Source organism: Neofelis nebulosa, chromosome 1 (assembly GCF_028018385.1).
Source record: "Neofelis nebulosa isolate mNeoNeb1 chromosome 1, mNeoNeb1.pri, whole genome shotgun sequence".
Classification (NCBI taxonomy): domain Eukaryota; kingdom Metazoa; phylum Chordata; class Mammalia; order Carnivora; family Felidae; genus Neofelis; species Neofelis nebulosa.
The window spans coordinates 59390523-59415986 of record NC_080782.1 but is presented as its reverse complement, the minus strand read 5'-3'; the positions used below and the strand labels follow the sequence as shown (position 1 = coordinate 59415986).

Below are 25464 nucleotides of genomic sequence, written 5' to 3'. Positions count from 1 at the left end.
AAATCTCCACCTTATCTTTTTACAACTCCAATTTCTTGAAGTGAAACAATACAACATGACTAGGAGATGAATCTTGACTCCTTTAAGGAAATCATGGCAAGTGTTCTCCTTTGCTTAGATATTCAAGTTTTCCAGCTTCCTTTGCGACTATAATTGGCACATAACTAACAAGATGTGAAGAGTAAGCTTCTGAAAAAATACCAGGCTGTTAAGTTTCCTGACCTTTCCCTGAATCCAGGTTTGTTATATTGCCAATGTCATCTTTTACTAAAACAGAAAAGAAGTTAAATTTAGGAGTCAGACACACATAGATATGAATCTTGGTTTTCTTCCTGAGCAATACAGGGGAAGATACTTATTTCTGTGAAGCCTCAGTTTTGTCACTTGCTAAACAGGGAAAATGTTACAACAGAACAACAGAATAAATAATAAATGGGGCAATAAAGGTGTGTAAATTTAGTTCCTGGGGTCTATAGTAGAGCTCAATAAATGGGACTGCTTATCAAATTAAAATGAATGAAAACACATCCCAGCCAAACCAATAAACACTCCCTAAGCCACACAATAAACCCTCTTCTCCATGGCCCCACTAAGTAATTTTGGTTTAATGGTCAGCAGAAATAAACGTATTTATGAAACTTATGTTTTTCTTTTCAGAGGCCCAGTTGTTAGAAAAAAAGCACAAGTTATGTAGACAGCTGACAAATTTCCTTTACTTATTTTTGTATCCCCATGATTGTAAAAAAGCAAACAGTGTTAAATGGCTATTTCTGGTAAAAACACACAGTGTTCAAACCTAAGAAGGATTACATTCTTTGGACAGGTTTTATTCCCAGGATATCGAATGCCTTGGCCATAACAGCAGCTACTGCTTCACACAGCAGCATACGCCACATGTTTACTTTCAACACTTGTCCTGAAAAAATAGAAAGAAAAAAAAAAAAGATTAATTTGTCTTCTTGAAAACCATTACTAGAGAATCTGTATTACTTCTGTATTTTACTGAAAGGTGAATAGCCTAATCCATGTTTTGGGACTTTAATTAGAATTACCTTCACGTTAAAATACAGACAATCCAAGATTAAAATACAGACAATCCAAGGTTAAAACACAGACAATTCAAGAAAGATGTTTCTGTTCAAGAAATCTGTTTCTGATAAGGGGATACAAGTTCTACAATGATTAGAATGATAAATTTTATCTTTCTTCTAAAATTCTTTCAGAGTTTTATTAGGCTTCATAGTTTGAAATAACTATAAACTTTAATTTCAGGATAATGGTGAGATTATTTTTCCTAATGAAATTTCAATTCTCAGGCATGACTCTCAAAAACACCTACTTGCCATGTAACAAATTACTTCAGTCTACTTCAGTAACTGTAATAGAAGCTAGCAGAAAGCCTAAGGTAAGAAAAGATACCACTTTTCTCCCAAAGGCAGTTTCCATTGTCAAAAACTCCCAAAGACTCATTCTGGGACCCTCAGTAACATTGCTTTCATTGGAAATGTCCTATTCCTACTGGTCTTCCAATTGTTTTCTTTGGAGTTCTATGGTTGGTTCCATGCATGTGCCTGAGGGTGGGGAAAACTACTTTGTGTGGAATGAGAATTCCATTTATGCTTTTATTAGATCTAGTTGAATTTTGTCTGTTATATATGACAACGACCAGTGTATAGTTGGGAAGAAAATCTAGGAGGGGGGGGGGGGAGTTCCATAAATAAAACAAGTTGAAAACCATCCATCCACACCCAATTCAAATAAATGCCTTGCTAGTGCCCCGTCCCCAATATGACCACTGAATACACACTTACCAGTTTGTCGATCCTTTTCCACACAATAGCAGCTATCATAGAATTCTGTGAAAGTAGTTGCCAGCTCATAGATATAATCACAAAGAGTGTGAAGAAGTAAGTCATCTAAAATCTTCTGGAGAATCTCAGGGAATCGTAAAATACACCGGCCTAGTTTCCATTCCTTTTCATGGTCCAAAATGATCTTGGTCTCTTGAGCTGCTTTCTGGAGCATCTCTTCATCAATATTGGCCAGACGTGCAATAGACCTGAAAAATCAGGAAACAGCCATCATTTTCTTTTGTTAGGCACATCCTTCTCCACTCAGAAATATGTAATAAGAAATGACTGATGTAAATTAAAAATCCTATCAACTGATTCAAAATAGAACAATGTTGTACAAATACCGGATTCTAGTGAAGGCATACAACAAGTAAGCAGCTGTGTTTCCTCTGTCATCCAACATTTTGTCAAAGGAGAATATGTAGTCATTCAACCGGTTATGAGAAAGATCTGCATATTTGATACAACCATAAGCAACGGATGTCTGAGCAGCCTTTAATTCCTCTGCAGTTAAGACCTTTTGGAAAACAAACAAACAAAAACTTCATAGCTTACTGAACGCTGCCTTTGTCCTGGTGCTAAGGCAGAAAAAGTAAACTTTAATAAATATCGACACTGAGGAAACATGGGCCAATCTATAAAGGGAATAATGAAAATATAACTCATCAGCTCTGCATAACAAAATGTTTTTCTATGAGATTTATAAAATATGAAGTGTCTGCTTGAATACTTTCCCCCCAATGTATTCGGTAGATACGAAATAGAAAGCACCAATAATTAGTTTATATCCACTTCATTCCATAAAGATTCTGAAGTAGCTTATAGAAAATAAAGTAACATAGCAAACTAGAAAAAAACTTAGGGTCGGGAAATTAATTGAAATTAAAACAGGGTGTCACAATAGAATGGATAAATAAGATATGGCATATATAGATAATGGAATTACTCAGCCATTGAAAAGAATGAAATAACATGGATGGATCTAGAGGGAATAATGCTAAGTGAAACAAGTCAGAGAAAGACAAATAGTATGTAATTTCACTCATAGGATTTGAGAAACAAATGATCAGAGAAAAAGAAGACAAAAAAACAGACCCTTAAATATACAGAACAAACTGGTGATTACCAGAGGGGAGGTGGGTAGGGAGATGGGTGAAACAGGTGAAGGGGATTAAGAGTACACTTATCCTGATGAGCACTGAGTAACTGCTGAGTCACTATGCTATATGCCAGAAACTAATGTAACACTGTATGTTAATTACACTGGAATTAAAAAAACAGGGTGTCAGGAGTAGGAGGAAGAACTCGTGCATTATTGTATTGTTAATATTTAGCCATGCATTCTAAAGCACTATTAGGCCACAAGTGATTAAGGTTCTTTTCTAGACACAAGGGAGTTGTCTATAGTAGACTAACCCTTCTACCAAAAGCAACTATTTAAAAGTTGGATAAATCATAGGAAGCAACTATATGAAGTCACTAGAGAACATCAATATAAGCAAAGTTTGAGGGGCTATATATAATCTTTGGGAGAAGGAAAACACAGGAAGTTAAGTCCCACATTTACCTGACCTTTTCCCCTAGGGCACTGTCTAAATCACCATGTGGTAGTGACAGAAGGGAACAAAAGCCAAACAGAAAGAAGTGGTCTTACTGGGGTAAGAAGAGGGAATTCAGAGTTTGGGTCTTCCAAAAGAGTGAGGAGAAAATCACCAAGATAACACAGAGGAGTGAAAAACACCTTCTTTCAAACTATCCAATGGCTGGCATTAACAAGGCAGGACTCCCAAAAAACCCAGCAGGAAAGAGCAAACTGGTAGGTGAAGAACTGAGCAGAGATTTCAGCAGCTGTGTGAGGCTGGGGAGTCCCATAAGGAGCAAGGGAGAAGGGCACTAGTGAATTACCTGGTGAAACTAGAAGGGCCATATTTTACCAAAAAGAACCGTACCCTAATAGTAAAGATAAAACTGAAATGCTTCATTCAACCCTAACAAAGCTCCAGACCAAGACCGACAGAATTAAGATCACCAGCTGGTATGCAATCTGCCAGAAAAAAACTTAATTGGTTGTTGGAGGAAGATGACATTATCCAAAACCTTTATAATTTTGCATTCACAACATCCAGCATCCAGTTTGGGGGGGGGGGGGGCGGGAAGGCAGCTTAATAAAAAAGCCAGTTGATATGACTGAAAACCAATGGGTGGGAAGAGGACCGACAAGACAACAGAAACAAAAAAGACAAAAGCAACTTTAAAATCTGGAACTGCTTAAAATAAAAAGATATTTAAAAATACTAATTACAGGAGCACCTGGGTGGCTTGGTTAAGCATCTGACTCTTGAGTTGGGCTCAGGTCATGATCCCAGGGTCGTGGGATCCAGCCCCGTGTCAGGCTCCATGCTGGGTGTGGAGCCTGCTTGGGATTCTCTTTCTCTCCTTCTGCCCCTCTCCCCTGCTCACACCCTCCCTCTCTAAAATAAATTTGAAAAAAAGTAATAAATAAAAATGAAGACATTAAAAAGACATGACAACCAACTATAATAGGTGATCCCGAACTGGACCCCAGACTAGAAAAACAACATGCATGAGACAAACGGTAAACTTAAATAATCTGTAGACTATTAACTAGTGTTATATCACTAGTTAGTATCCTGATTCCATAATTATACTATGGATACATAAAGTATTGTTATTTGGGGAAGCTAACATAGCAATTCTTTGTACTATTTTGTAATTTTTATATGCCTAATATTATTTCAAAAATGAAAAGCTAAAATGGGAATGCAAGCTGGTGCAGCCACTCTGGAAAACAGTATGGAGGTTCCTCAAAAAACTAAAAATAGAACTGCCCTATGACCTAGCAACTGCACTACTAGGTATTTATCCAAGGGATACAGGTATGCTGTGCTGAAGGGACACATGCCCTCCAATGTTTATAGAAGCACTATGAACAATAGCCAAAGCATGGAAGGAGCCCAAATGTCCATCAATGGATGAATGGATAAAGAAGATGTGGTATGTATACACACACACACAAATGGAGTATTACTCGGCAATCAAAAAGAATGAAATCTTGCCATTTGCAACTACGTGGATGGAACTGGAGGGTATTATGCTAAGTAAAATTAGTCAGAGAAAGACAAAAATCATACGACTTCACTCATATGAGGACTTTAAGAGACAAAACAGACGAACATAAGGGAAGGGAAATAAAAATAATATAAAAACAGGGAGGGGGACAAAACAGAAGAGACTCATAAATATGGAGAACAAACGAGGGTTACTGGAGGGGTTGTGGGAGGGGGGGATGGGCTAAATGGGTAAGGGGCATTAAGGAATCTACTCCTGAAATCATTGTTTCACTATATGCTAATTTGGATGTAAATTTTAAAAAATAAAAAATAAAAAAATGGAAATAGTCTAAAATAAGTAGAGGTAGATTGTATGTTGGTAATATTATAGATAAGTTGGGTTAAATAAAATATATTATTAAAATAAAAAAAAATGAAAACCTTAAAGGAAACTACAATCGAAATACTCAAAAAATTAGACGAAAGGGGCAAAACAATGTAGGAAAGATGCAAAATGAAGCAGAGGGAAAAAAAGCATGGGGAAGAAAAAGCAGAGGGGTACCTGGCTGGCTCAGTCAGTAAAGCATATGACTCTTGATCTTGGAGTTTGAAGTCTGAGCTCCACACTGGGGGTGATTACTTAAATAGTTTTTAAAAAGCAGGTGTAAGAGACATGTAGGACACACATTCAAAAATTCTAACATATTATATAAGTACTTAGAATTCTGGGGAGTACAGAATGGAGCAAAGATGAAGTAATTTAAGAGATAGGGCTGAAAATTCTAAACTGATGAAAGAACACAACCTACAGATTTAGGAAGCTCAGCACCTCCCAAGCAGGATAAGTACACTCCACTCACCTCACCTGCAAAAACTCTCAAACCATACTTAGGCATTTATTTAGTCTAAGTACCAAAACAAAGCCTAAGAAAAACAGTAAAAGTAGTCTGAAAAAAAGATACATTATCTTCAAAGGAGCAATGAGACAAGTGATATTGAAAAGAAACTAAAGAAGCTAAAAGACAATGGAATGCCACCTTTAAAATGCTGAAAGAGGGGCGCCTGGGTGGCTCAGTCGGTTGAGCGTCCGACTTCAGGTCAGGTCACGATCTCGCGGTTCGTGAGTTCGAGCCCCGCGTCAGGCTCGGGGCTGATGGCTCAGAGCCTGGAGCCTGCTTCCGATTCTGTGTCTCCCTCTCTCTCTGCCCCTCCCCCATTCATGCTCTCTCTCTGTCTCAAAAATAAATAAACATTAAAAAAAAATTAAAATAAAATAAAATAAATAAAATAAAATGCTGAAAGAGCTATGGGACTACAATTCTACACTCAATCAAAATACTGTTCAGGGGTGCCTGGGTGGCTCAGTGGTTAAGCGGCCGACTTCAGCTCAGGTCACAATCTCAGTTTGTGAGTTCAAGTCCCTCATTGGGCTCTCTGTTGGCAGTGCAGAGTCAGCTTCAGATCCTCTGTCTCCCCCTCTCTCTGCCCCTCCCCAACTCACACTCTCTTCCAAAAATGAACATTTAAAAAAACAGATCGTTCAAAACTACAGGCAATATAAAGATGTTCTCAGACAAATGCCAACAGAATTCATCACCGGCAAACTTGCACTACAAAAAAAGTATTAAAAGGAGATCCTCAAGGAAGAAGTGCACAGGAAAGAGTAAATATGTGAATAGATATAAATACAACAAACAATGGGTAAAGGACTTGAAAAGACCCCTCATGAAAGATATATAAATAGTCAATAAGCATTAAAAAAGGCAATCAACATTACTACTCATCAGGGAAATGCAAATATTAACCACAGTGAGATGCCACTGAATTCAACAGAAAGGATAAAAGACTGACAAATCAAGTGTTGGTAAAGATATGGGGCAACTGGAACAATCAAATATTAGTGGTGGGAGTATATAATGGTTACAATACTCTCTCTGGCAATTTTTAATAAAGTTAGGCAAAGCAAACCCTAACTTTACAATGCAGTAATGGTACATCTACATCCTGCCTAGGCCAGGACTAACATCTTATTCTACTTCTTCTGTAATTGTACTCTTCTGTTTATAGTAGTTCCATCCATTCCCTTGTAGTTCCATCCATTCCCTTATATCACTTGACTTACTGAAGAGTAAAAGACACAAGACCCTTTGAATCTCAATCCTTGACCTTCCTAATGTAGGCCGCAGAATCTAACCCTTTAGTTTGCAATATTTTCCAATCATTCAAAGTTGTGACAGGAGAAATGCCAAGAAGCAGAGATACTACACCACAGTAACAGCAGGAAAAGGTCATAGCCTTTTGTAGTAGCCAAGAACTGTATTTTCAAACTCAATAATAAAACAAACTTACTGTGCAATAAAATCTGAGTAATATAAGCTTACGTGGATTTTCTAAACCTCCCCAGTTCTCTCTCAAAAAAAAATTTAAAAATCACAACACAGCACATGGTACACAATATGCAAACAAGGCTTTAGATTACCTTGTCTCTTTCTTTTTCCTTCAATTTGTCCATGGATCGTTTTAGTCCTTCTTCTAGAAGGTCTATGAGACGCACTGTTTCACCTGAACGTGTTTTAAACTTCTTCCTAAAAAAATGTAAGAGTCCCAATTAAGTAGATTTTCAAACAGAATTTACAGCTTAGAAATCTTTGAAAATGACGTTTTGACAATGTCTCATTCCACCTGGCAACCAGGGAGAATGCTGAAAGAAAGAGTGGTACGTTCAATTATCTTTCATCTTATAGTCCTCAAATCAAAGCATTCTATGCTTTAGGCTCCCCATAGCATTCTCTACATGTTGACCTATAATACATTCCCTAAAAGGGAAATAGAGAAGACATTTGTTCATTTTCCTCAACATCAAGTTTGGCTTAGTTATTTTGCCTTCTCAGAAAAATTAATAAGATACATGTTTGATTCTAGAACTGTCTGGGAACTAAGCAAATTCTTTTATTTTTTTAACTTTTATTTTAAAAATTTATATCAAAGTTAATTAGCATATAATGCAACAATGATTCCAGGAGATTCCTTAATGCCCCTTACCCATTTAGCTCACCCTCCCACAACCCCTCCAGTAACCCTCTGTTCTCCGTATTTGAGTCTCTTATGTTTTTGTCCCCCTCCCTGTTTTTGTATTATTTTTGCTTCCCTTCCCTTATGTTCATCTGTTTTGTCTCTTAAAGTCCTCATGAGTGAAGTCATAGATTTTTCTTCTCTAATTTCACTTAGCATAATACCCTCTAGTTCCATCCATAGTTGCAAATGGCAAGATCTCATTCCTTTTGATTGCTGAGTAATATTCCATTGTGTATGTGTGTGTATGTATATATATATATATATATATATATATATGTATGTATATATATATATATATATATATATACACACACACCACATCTTTATCCATTCATCCATCAATAGACATTTGGACTCTTTCCATACTTTGGCTATTGTCGATAGCGCTGCTATAAACATTGGGGTGCATGTGTCCCTTTGAAACAGCACTCCTATGCCCTTTAGATAAATACCTAGTAGTGCAATTGCTGGGTCATAGGGTAGCTCTATTTTTATTTTTTGAGGAACCTCCATACTGTTTTCCAGAGTGGCTGCACCAGCTTGCGTTCCCACCAACAATGCAAAAGAGATCCTCTTTCTCCGCATCCCTGCCAACATCTGTTGTTGCCTGAGTTGTTAATGTTAGCCATTCTGAGAGGTGTGAGGTGGTATCTTATTGTGGTTTTGGTTTGTATTTCCCGGATGATGAGTGATATTGAGCATTTTTTTTCATGTATCAGTTGGCCATCTGGATGTCTTCTTTGGAGAAATGTCTTATTGATGTCTTTTGCCCATTTCTTCACTGGATTATTTGTTTTTTAGGTGTTGAGTTTGATAAGTTCTTTATAGATTTTGGATACTAACCCTTTATCTGATATGTCATTTGCAAATATCTTCTCCCATTCCGTTGCTTGCCTTTTAGTTTTGCTGACTGTTTCCTTTGCTGTGCAGAAGCTTTTTATTTTGATGAGGTCCCAGTAGTTCATTTCTGAGCAAATTCTTAATTGGAATCTCATTTTTATTTCTCTAGATAATAACCCCAACCTGTTGAGTAGCGACCAACTCTGGATGTACAAATCAGCTGAAGAGCTTAAACACAGGATGTCAGGGCTCCATTCATACCACTGAAATCAGAATCTCTGAGAATGTGACAAAAGCTTTGACAGACACTGTCCTGGGCAATGGTACTATTAAAAGCATTTCACAAAAACTGGATTTTACTGGGACAATTGGCTGGCTCAGTTGGTAGAGCATGGGACTTGATCTCAGGTCATGAGTTCAAGCCCCACGTTGGGCTTACTTCAACAAAAATTGGATTATACCTATTAAACAGAAGTTTGTACAACACTGAGTATATAATTTTCTTTTTTATTAAGTTATCTTCATATCTAATGTGGGGCTCAAACTCATGACTCTGAGATCAAGAGTTGTATGCTCCACCAACTGAGCCAGCCAGGCACCTCTAATTTTCTCTTTTTAAAAAATTCTTTGGGTAGGGTGCCTGGCTGGCTCAGCTGACTGAGCATCTGACTTTGGCTCAGATCATGATCTCACAGTTCATGGGCTCAAGGCCTATGTTGGACTCCATGCTGACAGTGGGGAGCCTGCTTGGGATTCTCTCTCTTCCTCTCTCTCTGCTCCTCCCCTGCTCGTGCTGTCTCTCTCAAAAATAAATAAACATTAAATAAAAATAAAAATTCTTTGTGATCACCTTGGCTGGCTCATTCAGTTGAACATGCGACTCTTGATCTTGGGGTTGTCTGAACTCCACATTATCAAAAATAAAATCATAAAAAAAATTCTTCAAATGCAGAAATGGTACAAATGAAGCATGCTTTTTTAGTCAACACAAAGCCTACCAAAATAATCATGGTATTTCCCATTAAAGTTGTATTTTCAGCATTACCTTAGAAAGGATCTTCTTCTTGATTATAGTATTAAAATTTACTATCCTACAAATACATTAAATACTTCTGTGGCTTTCCTTATGCCATCCCCTACTGCTTGACTATTCAGCAACTTCCAAATCTTCTGTCTGATGAAATGATAGCCATCAAAAGAGATGCCAAAATGCTAAGGGAGGCCTTCCTATAACATCTCTACAATAACTGGTCTTTTCCTTTACTGCCTATATACATCTGCCTTGAATTTTTCTGCATTTTTTTGGTGCTGGTTTACTGCTCAGACTAGTGGTTCTAATAGAAGGAATCCATACCTGAATATCAAGAGTTTTTAAAAAATGCCTAATACCTACTTTAGTACGTAGTAAGTCAATAACTTCCCTAGTGGGGCTGGCATGTATAGTTTAACAGTCTTCCCAGGGAACTGCTCTGCTTCACAAGACAGGCTCCTTAGGGAAAAGTCCACATTCTATTATCTTTGTGTACACACTGGAGCATCCAGACAATGCCATTCATATGTGCTCAATAAACAGGTGTCCAAAAAATAAGAGGAAGATGTTTAAATAAAAGGACAAACTATTGCAAAAAGCTTTAAAACAGAAAATTCGACTAAAAAGCAGATGGCAGAATCTGTGAGCATTTCAATGTAAATATTTAAAATATGGTATGCTGCCACTGGTTAACTATCATTAAAATTATTTTTCTCTTTAATGGTGCAGGATGCCATAATTACATAATGGTGAGAGTGCACAAATATGAAACAACAAAAAAATCATGGAAAAAACCTCTTAGCCATTATGTGATCAAGTTAATTGCCAAAATATGAGTACTTGTGAGAAATATAGGTATAAAAGTAAATTTGATAATTTCACCCAACTGTAAGAAAAATCACCTAAATATCAGTTCAGGGGCGCCTGGGTGACTCAGCCGGTTAAGCATCCGACTTCAGCTCGGGTCATGATCTCACAGTGTGAGTTTGAGCCCCGCGTCGGGGTCTGTGCTGACAGCTCAGAGCCTGGAGCCTGCTTTAGATTCTGTGTCTCCCTCTTTCTCTACCCCTCCCCTGCTCATGCTGTCTCTCTCTGTGTCAAAAATAAATAAAAACATTTAAAAAATAAAAATAAAAAATAAATAAACACAAGTCCAAAAAACCAACAGTTAATAAACTAAGATACTATAAGCAATACTCAACTCATCGGCTGATTTTCAAGCACTTTTTTAGGACCACGACACCAAAATGAGGACCTAGTGTCTTTTGATTCCAAAAAAGTGCAGCTCTATACAAGAGTGTAATTTAAATTATAATTTAAAAATGTTTGATACTGGGGGTCCTGGCTGGCTCAATCAATGAACATATGACTTCAGTTTGGGTCATCTCATGGTTCATGAGTTTGAGCCCCACATCTGTCTCTGTGCTGACAGCTCAGAGTCTGCATCAGATTCTAAGTCTCCTCTCTCTCTCTCTCTGCCCCTCTCTGCTCATGCTCCCTCTCAAAATCTCTCTCTCTCTGCCCCTCTCTGCTCATGCTCCCTCTCAAAAATAAATAAAACATTAAAAAAATTTAATAAGTGATGATTTCCACGTACTCTAGCTAAAATACCTTCACACATCTAGCCTGATTGTTGTAAACTTCATTAAGGCTTTTGTACATTGGCTAGCCAAGCATCTTGAGCTACTTCGTGTGGTTTTTAAAAGCATTACCACTTTTGTGTAATGACATTTGGGCTGGATCACTAAATCTAAAATGCCACAGATTTTTAAAACAATTTTTTTATTTTTTAATGTTTATTTTTGAGAGAGACAGAGTGTGAGCGGGTAAGGGGCAGAGAGAGGGAGACATGGAATCTGAAGCAGGCTCCAGGCTCTGAGCTGTCAGCACAGAGCCTGATGCGGGGCTCGAACCCACGAACCGCCAAGATCATGACCTGAGGTGAAGTTGGGACGTTTAACTGACTGAGCCACCCAGGTGGCTAAAATGCCACAGATTTTAAAAGACATGATGTTAAATAGCTTAGTGACCCTAAGATACTACTGAATACAAGATGCTAAAAAATTTTATGCCTTTGAGTTGGTGATTATTATCTATATTTGCTTGTATTTATCTTTTATTTCATAAACATTGTATAGAATGTGGGGAAAAGACTGGAAAACAAAAACTGGATGTATGAATATTAACATGCAGGTCTCAAACTTATTATTTTTGAGATAAACATAAAAATGAAAGCTCAATTTTAAAACTCAATTGGAATCTCAATAAACGTATACCTATTGACTAGGTGTTTAACTGTGAAAGAAAAAGACAATTACAAAATGCTTGAAATATACTGTTGAGTATTTTCTTGAAATCTGAGGAGGTACTGTGATCGACTTTACAATTTAGATCTGTGCAAATGGAAACCCTCTTAAAATCTGTTAAATCTAGTGTGGTTTTCATTCAACTCTTTACAAATCTCCCTAAAAGGCTACATTCTCTATTAGTGATATGACATAAGTACAAAAAAGCTCAGCTGGCAGCATCTGCAGACTGAGAAGAATTATGCACTTTAATTCTAATTTAATATCTAATGAAACATAGCCTTTTGCAAATAAATCTGGGGGTTGTGTATGTTATTAATACTCAGACTTTCCAGACTTACTTGTCTTCACCCAGCACCACACCAAATCCAGCATGAAACACTCGAGTTACTTTAGGGTCATACCAACCAATCATTTGAGCAGCACCAAATATTGTCTGGAAGTGCACAGACTACAAAGAAACAAATAGAAAGTTATCTGCTAAACTTTCTGATAACAAAAAAGTGACTTAAAGCTCTGTATGTAGCGATAAAGATTTGTAAAGTTTAAATCTCACAAATCTTAGAAGGCAAGCATAATTATAATTATAAATAAGGTCATCTTTATTCCCAATATATGAGAAACAGGTAGAGCAGGACTGTTACACTTTCTATGTTCAAAGGCTTTTCAAGTGGCTGAATTAATAATAGGTTCATTGTGCAAAAATTTCAGTTATATTTTAGGTCTCACAACCCCCTTTCAGATAGGAATGGTCACTGATGTTCAGGAAAGTAATCACCAGTTGATGGAGAAAAGCAGAAAAGCTGGGAAATATATTCTGATGTGGTCAAATCCAAACCCGGTTTTTTCTCTGTTACAGCAAAGTTCTGATCTTTAGTCTTTGGAAGACTTCTATGTGCTAAAGGCCACAAACCTCGCCATACTGTCTCAGTTCCAATCAGACCATGTAAGAACATAAACAAATCTGCAAACTCACTTGTCCACTGTCCACTACATAGATAATCATATCTGCTTTTTCCTCAAATAGTCTTTGTTTAATAGCAGCCAGGTCAGATGTATCATAAGTGTAACCTCCATCTGATTTTACTATGGTTAATGGTACAGAACATCCTGGGACAAACACAATCTTTCTGCCATCATCCACTTGCACAAATCCTAGGAAAGAAATCTTCATTAATAATGTTAAAAGAACCCTGAAGGAATATAAAGGATGAGCCATTATAAGATATTTACCAGAGAGCTCAAGAAATCACATTTTATTTTCTATGACCTACTAGGAGTCCAGGAAAATAGCTATTGTCTGGGCAGCACATGATTTCCTCAGGGCAGAGGTGAGATACCTGGCAGTTTTCTGGATTCACTACATTTGGCTCCTAAAAACGTCCCTAAAATTTTATTACCTTAAAAGTATAATCCCTAGGCCACAGATTGTGATTAATAAATACCATTTCCTACTCAAGGAGCCAGGCTTTCTTGGAGATACGAGGTCAGCTGATTCTAGACCTAAGGCAGGAAATGTACTATAATCCTAGAATGTTGTGTACCTGAAAGCAAGTAAACTAGCAAAGACTAGAGAGACCGTAGGGCTCAAGAAAAAGACGAAAAATAGGCAAGCCAATTTGAGGAAGCTACCATTAGCCAAAAAATGAGACAGTGATTATTAAAAAGTATAATAAAGGCAAATGATTTCAAAATGTAGAATGGAATAAACCCCATTTATAATAATGCTAAAAACAACTCAGTTGTATCTGGAACATGCTAAGAAACTAATTTATTATTCTGAAATTGATAATTAAAAAGAATCAAGCATTTACACTGCTTATCTTGAACTGTACTTCGGGATAACCAAAATAATTATGAGGCATCATTCTACAAAGGAGAATTCGAGGTAACAGAGAAGGAACAACAGAATACTACCATTTTTCAACCTGTAATGAAGTAATGCATCAAAATAGCTGCTAAAAACAACAGGGAAGAGGCTAACAGGGAAATCTGTGGCTAGATCAGGCTGACAACACCTGAGCCCACTAATCCATCTTAACCTAAAGAGAGCCAACCTGACATTATTGGAATGCTTGCAAATAAACAAAACAAAAAAAACAAAAAACAAAAAAAGAAAACCTAAACCAGAATTTAATCAAGCCATGGGGCGCCTTGATTGGCTCAGTTGGCTAAGCGTCGACTCTTGGTTTTGGACATGTTCTTGTGTTTTGGGAGTTTGGGCCCCATATCCGCGCTGACAGTGCAGAGCCTGCTTGGGATTCCCTCTCTCTCTCACAAAATAAATAAATAAACTTAAAAGAAACAAACAAACAAACAAACAAACAATTTAATCAAGCCTCTTTAGAAGATACAGATGCAGGAACTGTTAAATATTATATGGGAAATTCTCTTAGACAAATGGCCCAGTTTCTTCAATAACAAAAGAGAAAAATGGAGGGTGGGAGGGCCTTTGGCTATACACAATGTAAGATATATATTAAACAAACATGATGTGCAGACTGAAAAAAAAGCTATTGATTGAAAAAGAGAATGTTGTGTCCACTTTGACCTATTTGAAAATTTCCATAATGAAGTTAAAAAAAAGTAAAGTGCCTACCTCTATCTTCGAATTCCTTTACAATATCATTCATCCTATCTTGATAGAAGGACTCCCCCCTCTCTATTAAAGAGATGTCCAATGCATCATAGATTTTATTAAACTCTAGGAAAAAAATTTCACCAAATAAAATGTCTAAGAATTTAAACAAACAGGAGACATGCATTTAACATTAAAATATATTATTTAACTACAACATCTGGAAGGTTAAATTTAATCACATTAAAAATGTATGATATAGAACATTATATATATACTGCCATTTTGAAAACGTGGAAAGAATATGGAAAGACACTCATCAAAATAATAGTTGGTGGAACTATAATTTTTATTTTCTTTTTCCTTGCCCACATTTTGTTCTGCAAGAAACATGTACTTCTTGTATAACTTTTAAAACTCTACCTTTATAAAATGTAAATGCAAAGAAAAAGAACTTTCCTCTTTGGAGATCTAATATTTACTGAATTTTCTTATAGTTTTTCCTAAATTGTTCCATTTACCTATCTGTCTAGCCATGCATCAGTGATGCAAATACTACCTATGGAAGCATTATAAAACATTTTACAAACTAGTGCTGGAAAATAGCTATCACTACCATTCTTTTATTGGCTATTCTCATCCATATATTCTTCAAAGTGACCTTAGAATTACTTTGTCAAGCTTGAAAACCTGAGATTGTTTGCGAAGTTTTCCCAATTAATTTTTTCTCCTAAGAAAGTTAAAATCTGCAGTTGCCTATCTTAATATACTTTCTTAATAGCTGTTTCAGTGTCAGAAAATATTTGAAGAAAAAAATCCATTTGGCAGTCTTTGAAAGTTTAACACGTCATTAAAGGTCAAATGAGTAAAAGACTCAAGAAAACTACATACAATATATCTTTTGGATGAAATGAACAAAGCTGAGAATTCACCTTGGCGGGAGACATCACAGATAAGCTTCCAAGCTTTTATAATATCTGGATTTTTACTCTGGAGCAGAACTACACATTGGTATGCTCGCTTCTTAAATTCCTCCTCGGTATCAAATCTTTTCTTGGATTCCTATGTTTAAAAAAAAAAAAAAGTAATGTTAAAAGAGCCAGCTTTGTATTTCTAGATACAGAGTGTTTCTAAAACAAAAACACCAAAAGCGAGGAAGTGAAAATTTACAACACCAGGACACAAACAGAACAGATGCTCTCTCAACAGCCAACAGTACAGTTACAAATCAATGTGCCAAAGAGCCCTATTATTTCTTTGAAATAATTTTTCTTGAAAATACAAAATTCACACCACAGTGCTACCTCCACTTTTCCAAGTCATAAAATCATTCTTCACAGCAATGGTTTAAGAGTAATAAAGAATAGCTAACAGGTGGGCTGAATTTTCTGTGCTCCATTTTCCATCCTGGATGTGGTTCTGAATGAGTAATTACTTTTTTTGTAATTAAAAATAAAATTGCTGTCATAGTTCTATTTCTATTTTGAAAGAAACACATTTACTATTAAAAAAAAAAAAAATTGTCTATCCCACCCCAACCTAACCAGGGATAATGCTTTGGTGCATAACTCTAGACATTTCTTTGCAAATACATGCCTATGTGTTTTAACAAAGCCTGACTATATATGGCTTTTCTTTTACTGTGCCTTTTGAATTTAGCCTCATTATATTCAGAACACAAAATTCCAATAGATTATAACATTAGTTATGTAATTTACCAGTCTCACATCGGTAAATATTTTGTTTTCAATTTTTTCATTAGAAAATACTGAGACACATCCTATAAAACAAAACAAAAACACACCAATATTTTGGTTTTACTTTTAATGTTTATTTTTTGTCATAGTAATCCTGTTCTTGGGAAGTTGTCTATCGTAAGAAAATAATTTTAAAAAGAGAAAAAACTTCCATGTTCAAAAGTTGTTTACTGAATGGATAAAGGTACTCCAAAAACACCCCAACAATGGGGATTAACATAAACTTTAGCACATCAATCCAACAAAACAATGTGCAGCCAAACCATATAGTAACACAAAAGAGCTGATAGTGAAATGCTAAACATTAATGCAAAAATTGTATTACATTCACAAATGGTGTAATAAATGTCTGTTTATGGACATCACAAAGTCAAAGAAAGTTGACTACAGTGATTAATTTAAAATTACGGTTTATAAAAACCTAATTGTCTTCTAAAAACTATTTTTACCTACACTTTAACATTTTCAACATACCAAATTGAGAAAAGCATCAAGAAAACTTCAAATACTGGGGTGCTTGGGGGGCTCAGTTGGTTACGTGTCTGACTCTTGATCTCAGCTCAGGTCATGACCTCACAGTTTGAGTTTAAGTCCCACATCGGGCTCTGCACTGACAGCACAGAGCTTGCTTGGGATTCTGTCTCCCTCACTCTCTGCCTTTCCTCTACCTGTGTGCATGCACGCACACTCTCTCAAAAATAAACATTAAGAAAAAGGCAGGGTAATGTGGGTAATGTGGTTGAATTCAACTTTAAAAAAAAAAAATTTTTTTTTAATGTTTATTTTTGAGACAGAGTGAGACAGACCATGGGTTGGGGAGGGCCAGAGACAGGGGGACACAGAATCCGAAGCAGGCTCCAGGCTCTGAGCTGTCAGCACAGAGCCTGACGCAGGGCTCAAACCATGAACTGTGAGAACGTGACCTGAGCCGAAGTCAGACGCCCAACCGACTGAGCCACCCAGGTGCTCCAAGAATTCAATTTTTAACATACACTGATTCAAAAAGCAAAGATGGTGTGTGAAGGGGCAGGGAGTTTACTTTTAACCCCACGGTAGCTTCAAATACTGTTCTGAACTCCCTAAAGAAAAGTAGTAATTATTATTAATGGTAAACATGCAAATATTTTAACAATAAATGATATCTAACCTTATAAAAGGCTTGTAGATCCCCAATTGGAGGTGAAATTGTTAGGTAATCTGGAAATTTATCTTGAAGGTGAGCGATGAGCATGCCAAACTGGGTCCCCCAGTCTCCCACATGGTTTAACCTAGTATCAGTCAGAATACAAAATCATTTGAAAATGAAAACCATGCTTAAATTAGACAAACTATATTCCATTAGGAACCACTAACACTGAAGTGCCAGTACATCACATTTAGCAACATCTTGTTTACTCAGTTGTCTCAACTGGTCTGCAAGCTCCAGGGGAGGCTGCACATAGCAGGCCTCTAGGATTTGGTAAATGAAGTCCCTACTGATGGATTATGATACGTTGTGTAATTAACTGAGACACAGACAGGTGAGCCAACTGCTGATCATTACAATTCTGTGAAAATTTAATTTCTCAACCAATTATCTTAGTGTAATTTAGATCAGTGGTTCTCAAATGTCAGTGGACAAAATTCTTCAAAATGTGTCAATCCAACCATTTTACATCCCTCACTGTTTTTCACTAATCTCAAATCACCAGATAATCTCGTAAATGGATTATAAAAATAGTCTTCTGGGGCGCCTGGGTGGCTCAGTTGGTTAAGCGTCTGACTTTGGTTCAGGTCATGATCTCGCGGTTTGTGAGTTCAAGCCCTGCGCCAGGCTCTGTGCTGACAGCTCAGAGCCTGGAGCCTGTTCCCGATTCTGTCTCCCTTTTTCTCTGCCCCTCCCCCACTCACACTCTGTCTCTCTCAAAAACAAATAACCATTATTAAAAAAAATTTTTTTTTAAATAGTTTTCTAACTTACATTTCTGCCTTCTTTGCCTAGCTTCTTCACAGAAGTCAGACTAATCTTTATTTGGATTACACTGCTCTCCTAATTATGACTCTCAAGAGCTTCCCATTATACTTAATAAAATCCTAATTTCTTACCATGGCCCACAGGCCCAGGATCTCTTTCTTGCCTACCTCTCGCCCTATTAGACTATAACCCCTTGGATACAGGAGGTACTCAAGAAGATCTGTGGAATGAATGGGGGAGCTTTTTCCTTGGTTCCACTCCCAGAGTCTAAGTTATCCATTCAGAGGGTCCCAAGACACAATTTATTTAAAAAGGCCACTGGGTGATTAGAAGCAGAACTGGGGCACTTGGGTGGTTCAGTTGGTTAAGCGTCCAACTCTTGATACTGGCTCAGGTCACGATCTCACAGTTGGTGGGAATAAGCCCTGTATTGGGCTCTATGCTAAAAACATGGATGGGGCGCCTGGGTGGCGCAGTCGGTTAAGCGTCCGACTTCAGCCAGGTCACGATCTCGCGGTCTGTGAGTTCGAGCCCCGCGTCAGGCTCTGGGCTGATGGCTCGGAGCCTGGAGCCTGTTTCCAATTCTGTGTGTCTCCCTCTCTCTCTGCCCCTTCCCCGTTCATGCTCTGTCTCTCTCTGTCCCAAAAATAAATAAAAAACGTTGAAAAAAAAAAATTTAAAAAAAAAAAAAAAAACATGGAGCCTGCTTGGGATTCTCTCTCTGCCCCTCCCCTCTTGGTTCTCTTTCTCTCAAAATAAATTTAAAAAAAAAGAAAAGAAAAAAAAAGAATCATACTTATAAATCAGTCATTTAGTCAAAGATTCTTTCTCAAACAACATTTTTCATACCTTAGCACATCATATCCTGCAAATTCAAAGAGGCGGGACATACTCTCTCCTATGATAGTTGACCTGAGATGGCCTACATGCATCTCTTTAGCTATGTTGGGAGAGGAGAAATCAACTATAACCTGAAACAGACAATAAAATAGATTTCTTAGACAATAATATTGTACTATTATTATGTAATGTGATAAATACAGATACAAAGGCAATTATGTTAAACTACATACGTGTATCAAAGTAATACCTCATACATCTTAAATTTTCACATCATGACAAATACTTCAATTAAAAATTTTAAAGGGGTACAAGACATTTTATTCTAACATTAATAACATTTAATTGTAAACTCAGACATGAATAGTAGCTTGGGTTGTAATTCAAGGGTGTTAGGTTATCTGGTGAATCTACTTGTCCATTTTTAATTGAAAAGGAATAAAATTTATTTATATAAATAATCCATCCCTTATTTCAGCCAAACCTCAGCTGGCTACCCCAAATGCCTTGTGGAATAACGTGAAAAGAAAAACCACATAATAAACAAGACCCAGAAGAAAGGCTATTTCCATTATGTTCATAATCTCAAATATTAATGATTAAATCTCAATAGAAAAAGTGGAAGCTGGTCACAGCACTTCGCATTCATTTTAACGTATTAACATATCAACTGAAAACTATATATACCTTTTTATTCTCTCCAAGGGGAGGTAGTTGAACCCCATTCACCAGGAGATTGGTTAACTGTTGTGATACATAGTCCTTCCTTAAGTGGACATTAATAAAACCTAATGAACGGTAAGAGGAGAGAAAAAAAAAAATCAGATCGTTTTCCTGTCTTGAATGATTGTTCACTCCCAAAGACTGTGTCAATTTCATTTACGCTGGCTCCAAAGTGCTGATCTGGCTCTGGCAAAACTCTTTTAAGAATTCTAACACCACCTGAGGCCCTCTTGGAAGCTCCCTGTTTCAGTATCTATTTCAAACATTACCACTCTCCTGAAAGCTTCCTACTTACTCCTGGGCCCCTTTATTCTCAGTACATGATTTGTTCATCTATTAACAGAAAATTGAGGGCCCTTTCGTCCCAGACTTATCTGCCATTATCCATCTCCTTTTTGCTAATGAAACACTAAGTCACAGGGAGGTAAAACAACTCATCCAAGATCCAGCAGCTAAGTCGAGACTAAAACATCAGTTTCCTAACTCTCAGTCCAAGGTGTTCTTACCACTTTGTTAGGTATACAAGTTTTAACCCTATACTTATATTTAAAATGGTTCTTTATTTCAAAAAAGACCCAACATCAGTACAACCACTTAAGAAGGGTAACACTGTCATACCAGGACCAGCAATTTCAACTTTTTCAACACATTCATTGTCTGGGAGGTGTTTGGTAATGTTTTCGGCAATTTCTCTTGGATTAACTTTCTGTTCCTTGGTTTTGAGCATCTATAACACAATATAAAATGATTCATTACACAAGTTCCAGAAATTTACTCAGAAATACACAACTGATAAAGCATGAGATGCATGACATTAAGACCCATCAAAAGGCAGAAGCAAAGAAGTCCAATGACTTGTATATAATCTTGAACACAGACAGATTAAAGCATCAAGCCATCAACAGTGCCAAGAGGAATACAAAAGTGCCCAAACCACATGATCTCCATTTCAAAATGAGCTGCCACAGACATCTAGAACTCTTTTATGAAGACATAACAAAGTCTTTAGTTATGATGCCTGTTTCCAGGATATTTACATTTTGAATTTTCAAATCAGGAAAGTGTGCAATAATCAAACCTGGAAAATAAAACAGTACCCTTATAAACTTAACCCCAATGTAGACATATAAAAATTATTTAGAAAAAAAAAAATCTGGATTTTAAAAACCCTTCCTACTTAACAAAGAAAGGAAAACAAAAAGTCTCAAACCAGGGGCAATTAACCACAAATACATCAGACAATGCAGCTATTAAAAATAGGGAATTCCTCTAACTGAAAATGAAATATGTAAGCCCATCTCAAAGACACCAGAGCTGCATCAAATTATTTGATGGGAACACTGGTTGGTGAATGTAACTTTCAATCCTTCACCTTTCAACACTCATTAGTAACACACAGCAATCCTGGACACAACAGGAAGGAAGTACCAATGCAAGAGTATCAACTACTAGCCTTAAATATTGAAACTACACATAAAATTTAACTGAATATTCAAATTTGTGGTTTTAAAATTAAAAACATACTTCCCCTATTCTCAAGTTTTTCTGAACTGTGAAAAATGTTTTTTTCACTGAGAATATAATTTGCTATTATTTATGTAAATAATAATGATGCCAATTAATGCTTAAGAAAATCAAATCACCAAGAATGCTTTGTAATAACACAATCACCTGTGAGATACCCATGGCACTATTACACTGATAGTCCCCAAACTTGGGCTGTTGACTTGGTGTCACTATCAGAGGAGGATTTTCTAGATCTGGATATGCAGCCTTAATGGCGCAACCAAAGACCTCTTGCAGTCGGCTATTGATGTTAATCATATTTTTAGTTGGTCTGGTTCTTTCTGCTTGAAGACTCTGTAAGAAAAGAATGAAAATATCAAATCATCATACAAAATGTTCCCAAATATTTTGAGAAACCTTCAGATGTCCTGAGAAGGTAACAGACACTTTGCAATGCTCTCATATCTGGGACATGCTGAAAAACGTTAATAGGACAACCATGCAGTGTTTCTAAGTCAGAGCATGTGACCAAAGTGACCCAGGGAAAGAAGGTAAGGTGCATGGGTGTCCACACAGTACTTTATTCATCTATGGCTTGTTCTTTTCTTTTCTTTGTGTACCTTGTGTTCAGTTGCCATTACTTAGTAGGGTAAAGTATTTGTGAAAGAACTAATGTGCCCTTCCTCCCATTACACTGAGAGCATTCTATTATTTACACATTAGAGTTAATGTGCATGATGGAAATGTGTATTAGAATACACTGTACTTGGTGTGCCTGGCTTGCTCAGTTGGTGGAGCATGTGACTTTTGATCTCCAGGTTGTAAGTTTGAGCTCCATGTTGGGTGTAGAGATTAAAAATAAAATCTTAAAAAAAAAAAAAAAAAAGGAATAGACTGTACTTCTTTTGTATGTTTTTCCTCATATCTTCTGCCACATATTAGACATTTAATACTTTTGAATTGAAATGAATACAGAAATGAGTACACATCAGAATGAATGAGGTAATTAGAAAGGTGAAGTATCTGGGGGAAAGACTTCATGGAAAAGAAACATGATCTGAGAAGACTCCAAGCAAAGTGATTTCAAGCAGAACAGATCACAAGCCGGTGATAAAAACACTTCATAGGAGTCAGGTGGGCAGAGTCTAAGATAAATGAAAAGAATCTAATGCCAGTGTAGTCTGGCTGGAATAGTATACACACACAGGAGAACAATTATAGTGGTGAGATCATCCTCCAGGATGTGTCATCAGCAGGCCTGAGAGTCAGGCCAAGAAATTTAAACCTCAACTAAAGCAAGCTCAGTTTTTTGACAAAACTGAGAAACACTGCTAGATCAGTGGAAAGAAACCAAATATGGCACTGTAAAATATAAAAATAAAATTGTAAAACAACCAACTTAGGGCAGAGAAGGACTATGGATATATTCTATATTTTCTTTTGATAGAGAATTATTTAAAAAGATGATTTTTTTAAAAAGGTAACAGCATAAATTGTTTAAAAAATGTCTCAACTCTGCTCAAAGCCTGTGTCAAGCTGGCCAAATATTTAGGATGAAACATTTCAGAGGGCCCTGGAAGGACAAGGCTACACCAACTTCTTCATTACTTGCACCAACAACTTAGTCCTAACTGGTCTAATGCAGGGAAAAAGACAGGATTTCTTTCCTCACATCTCCAAATTCCTCATGGCATACTTTCTGAATCTTTGATAACAGTTTTTTTTTTAAAAGGTATAATAACTCAAACTGTAGAATGAAAAACAACCCAGAATACTTACCCTTCGAAGGATATTTAGTCGATACTTTAATTTTAAATTTTCTTCTCGCAACTGCTCCAAATTTGGAGAAGCTTCTAAACCGCCACAGTTTTTTAACCGATCAATTTCAGCAGTCAGAGACTTAATCTCTTTTTCCTATGAAGGAAAAGGCAGTTCATTCAGTCCAGTATGATTGATGACATCCATAATGTGATGGACTGTCCCTAAACTTATTTCTTTTCCTCTCTTCAGCAGGGCATGGTAGAGGTAGGTGATGGGAATGAAGGGCCTTCCCTTTGATAAGCTGTGATTTTTCCTCCTTGATGCTTTTGATTACATTAGCACATTATCCTGTATATGAAAGAATCAAGTGTGTATGTTGGAGAAGAGGAACAGGAGTGTTAAGCATATAATGGGATAAGTCTTACATCCTGTCTGTGTCTTTGGTCTCAATAAACCACTCTGATTTAATGACAGTACCAGTTAAGTTCAAGGGTGGCCAAATTGACTTTATTCCCAAATCTTAGGACTTTAGGGCTCCTTTAAAAAGAAACTTTTTGTCACATTTAAAATAGCTCGTGTCTGCCTTTTGTCCTTTCTTAGACAAAGTAACTTCCTAATTTTTCCCTTAATTTCCCTTGTCTTATGTCCTAGATCAGGCTTTTTACTCTAATACCTAAACCTAAAAACATGCAAATTCAGAAGGAAATAAAGCTTCCAACCTAACAGAATTACTAAGGAGGAGATTCCTTACCTGAAATTTGATAATGTTTACCAGAAGATAACTACAGCAAAACAAATTGCCATAATGAGCATATACTATGTTTCATGCACTGAGCTAAACATTTTTCAGAAACTATCTCTGGGGCACCTGGGTGGCTCAGTTGGTTAAGCATCTGACTCTTGACTCTGGCTGAGGTCCTCATCCCAGGTTTGTGGGATGGAGCTCTGCGCAGGGCGCTGCACTGGGCCTGCTGAAGATTTTCTCCAGGTGCCTGGGTAGCTCAGTTGGTTGAGTGTGGGACTCTGGCTCAGGTTATGATCTCACGGTTCATGAGTTCAAGCCCCACATTGGGCTCTTCGCTGATATGGTAGCTCAGAGCCTGCTTCAGATTCTGTCTCCCTCTCTTTGCCCTTCCCCCACTTTCTCCCACTCTCTCAAAAATAAACATCAAAAAAAATTCTCTGCCCCACTCGCACTCTGTCTAAAACAAACAAACAAACAAACAAACAAACAAATCATCTGTATAATTCTTTATAACAACCCAAAGGTAAGGTACTTATACCCCCACATTGACAAAGAATACATGGCTCAGAACCAGAAAGAACCTGACATTTTGCTCCACGAACTTGTATTCTGTGATCGCTGGTTTAGCATAAAACAGTTCCTGAGATCTGATGAAAGTACTTAAACCACTTTCTTACTACCCTTCCCTACCTGAGCATAAAAGGTTATGGAAATATCTTACTTTCACTTTTATAAGCTGTAACTGTTTTTCCCCCAGGAATACCGAAGGCTGAGACCAAATTAACCACTCTTTGGGCATTTTAGGAATCCTCTCGCTCAGTATCATAGAGAGAACGGCGGCTGAGTTGAGAACCAGGATCAAGGGCTGCTGCTCTTATTCCACTTACCCCCTCTGCCTGACCCTCCCCCCACCCCGCATCCCGAGAGAGCACGTGTGTGTGCGGGAAAGGAGGGGCACAGTGGGAAAGTAGGAGCACTTGTACTGAACACGCTAAGCTCCACCGCACCAAAGACGCTGGTTTGGGGAGCCCTAGGAGAGGGCAAGGACCTCTACACCGGGGGTGCTGGTTCGGGAGGCCACTGTCATAAGGGCCTTAGAAGGATGGGTTCTTCCTCTCCCGCGCCCGAGAAACATCTCTGGGAAGGTGTTTGCTTCGGATCTAGCACAGGCCCGGATGTCCGGACACCCTTGCCCACGTCTGAGGGGACCAGAGTGGTCCCGCATCACCGCCGCTGTCCCGACGCTGTTCGGGCAGGAGCTAGTCCTTCCCCTCCAGGCCTTTCTACTAGTCCTATGTGGTCCTACCTGCTGCAGCAATCTCGCGGAGCACTGAGCCACCAAACCTTCCATCCTCCCGTCAGCTACAATCACTCCAAGTGGCCGGAAGCGGAAACGAACAGTTCCTCCCGGAAGCGGAAACCCTC

General features: G+C 37.5%; 1 protein-coding gene across 1 annotated transcript; it reads right to left on the bottom strand.

The window, feature by feature from the left end:
• Positions 1-686: 686 nt before the first annotated feature.
• RARS1 (arginyl-tRNA synthetase 1) lies at positions 687-25464 on the bottom strand. The gene is made up of 15 exons (XM_058722950.1): positions 25346-25464; positions 23313-23447; positions 21699-21887; positions 20646-20754; positions 19992-20092; positions 19314-19435; positions 17658-17778; positions 15686-15815; positions 14775-14879; positions 13152-13330; positions 12517-12626; positions 7404-7509; positions 2198-2370; positions 1812-2059; positions 687-916 (listed from the first exon to the last, which is right to left on the bottom strand). Exons 1-15 carry the CDS (start codon positions 25388-25390, stop codon positions 807-809), a joined length of 1983 nt encoding a protein of 660 aa, XP_058578933.1. The 5' UTR covers positions 25391-25464; the 3' UTR covers positions 687-806.

Coding starts and splice junctions, on each gene's coding strand:
- RARS1 (XM_058722950.1), bottom strand. CDS start 25,390: ATGGAAGGTTTGGTGGCTCAGTGCTCCGCGAGATTGCTGCAGCAG. Junction 23,448..25,345: donor CCGCGAGATTGCTGCAGCAG/GTAGGACCACAT, acceptor TTTCCTTCATAG/GAAAAAGAGATTAAGTCTCT. Junction 19,436..19,991: donor CCCTTGGAGAGAATAAAAAG/GTATATATAGTT, acceptor TGTCTGTTTCAG/GTTATAGTTGATTTCTCCTC.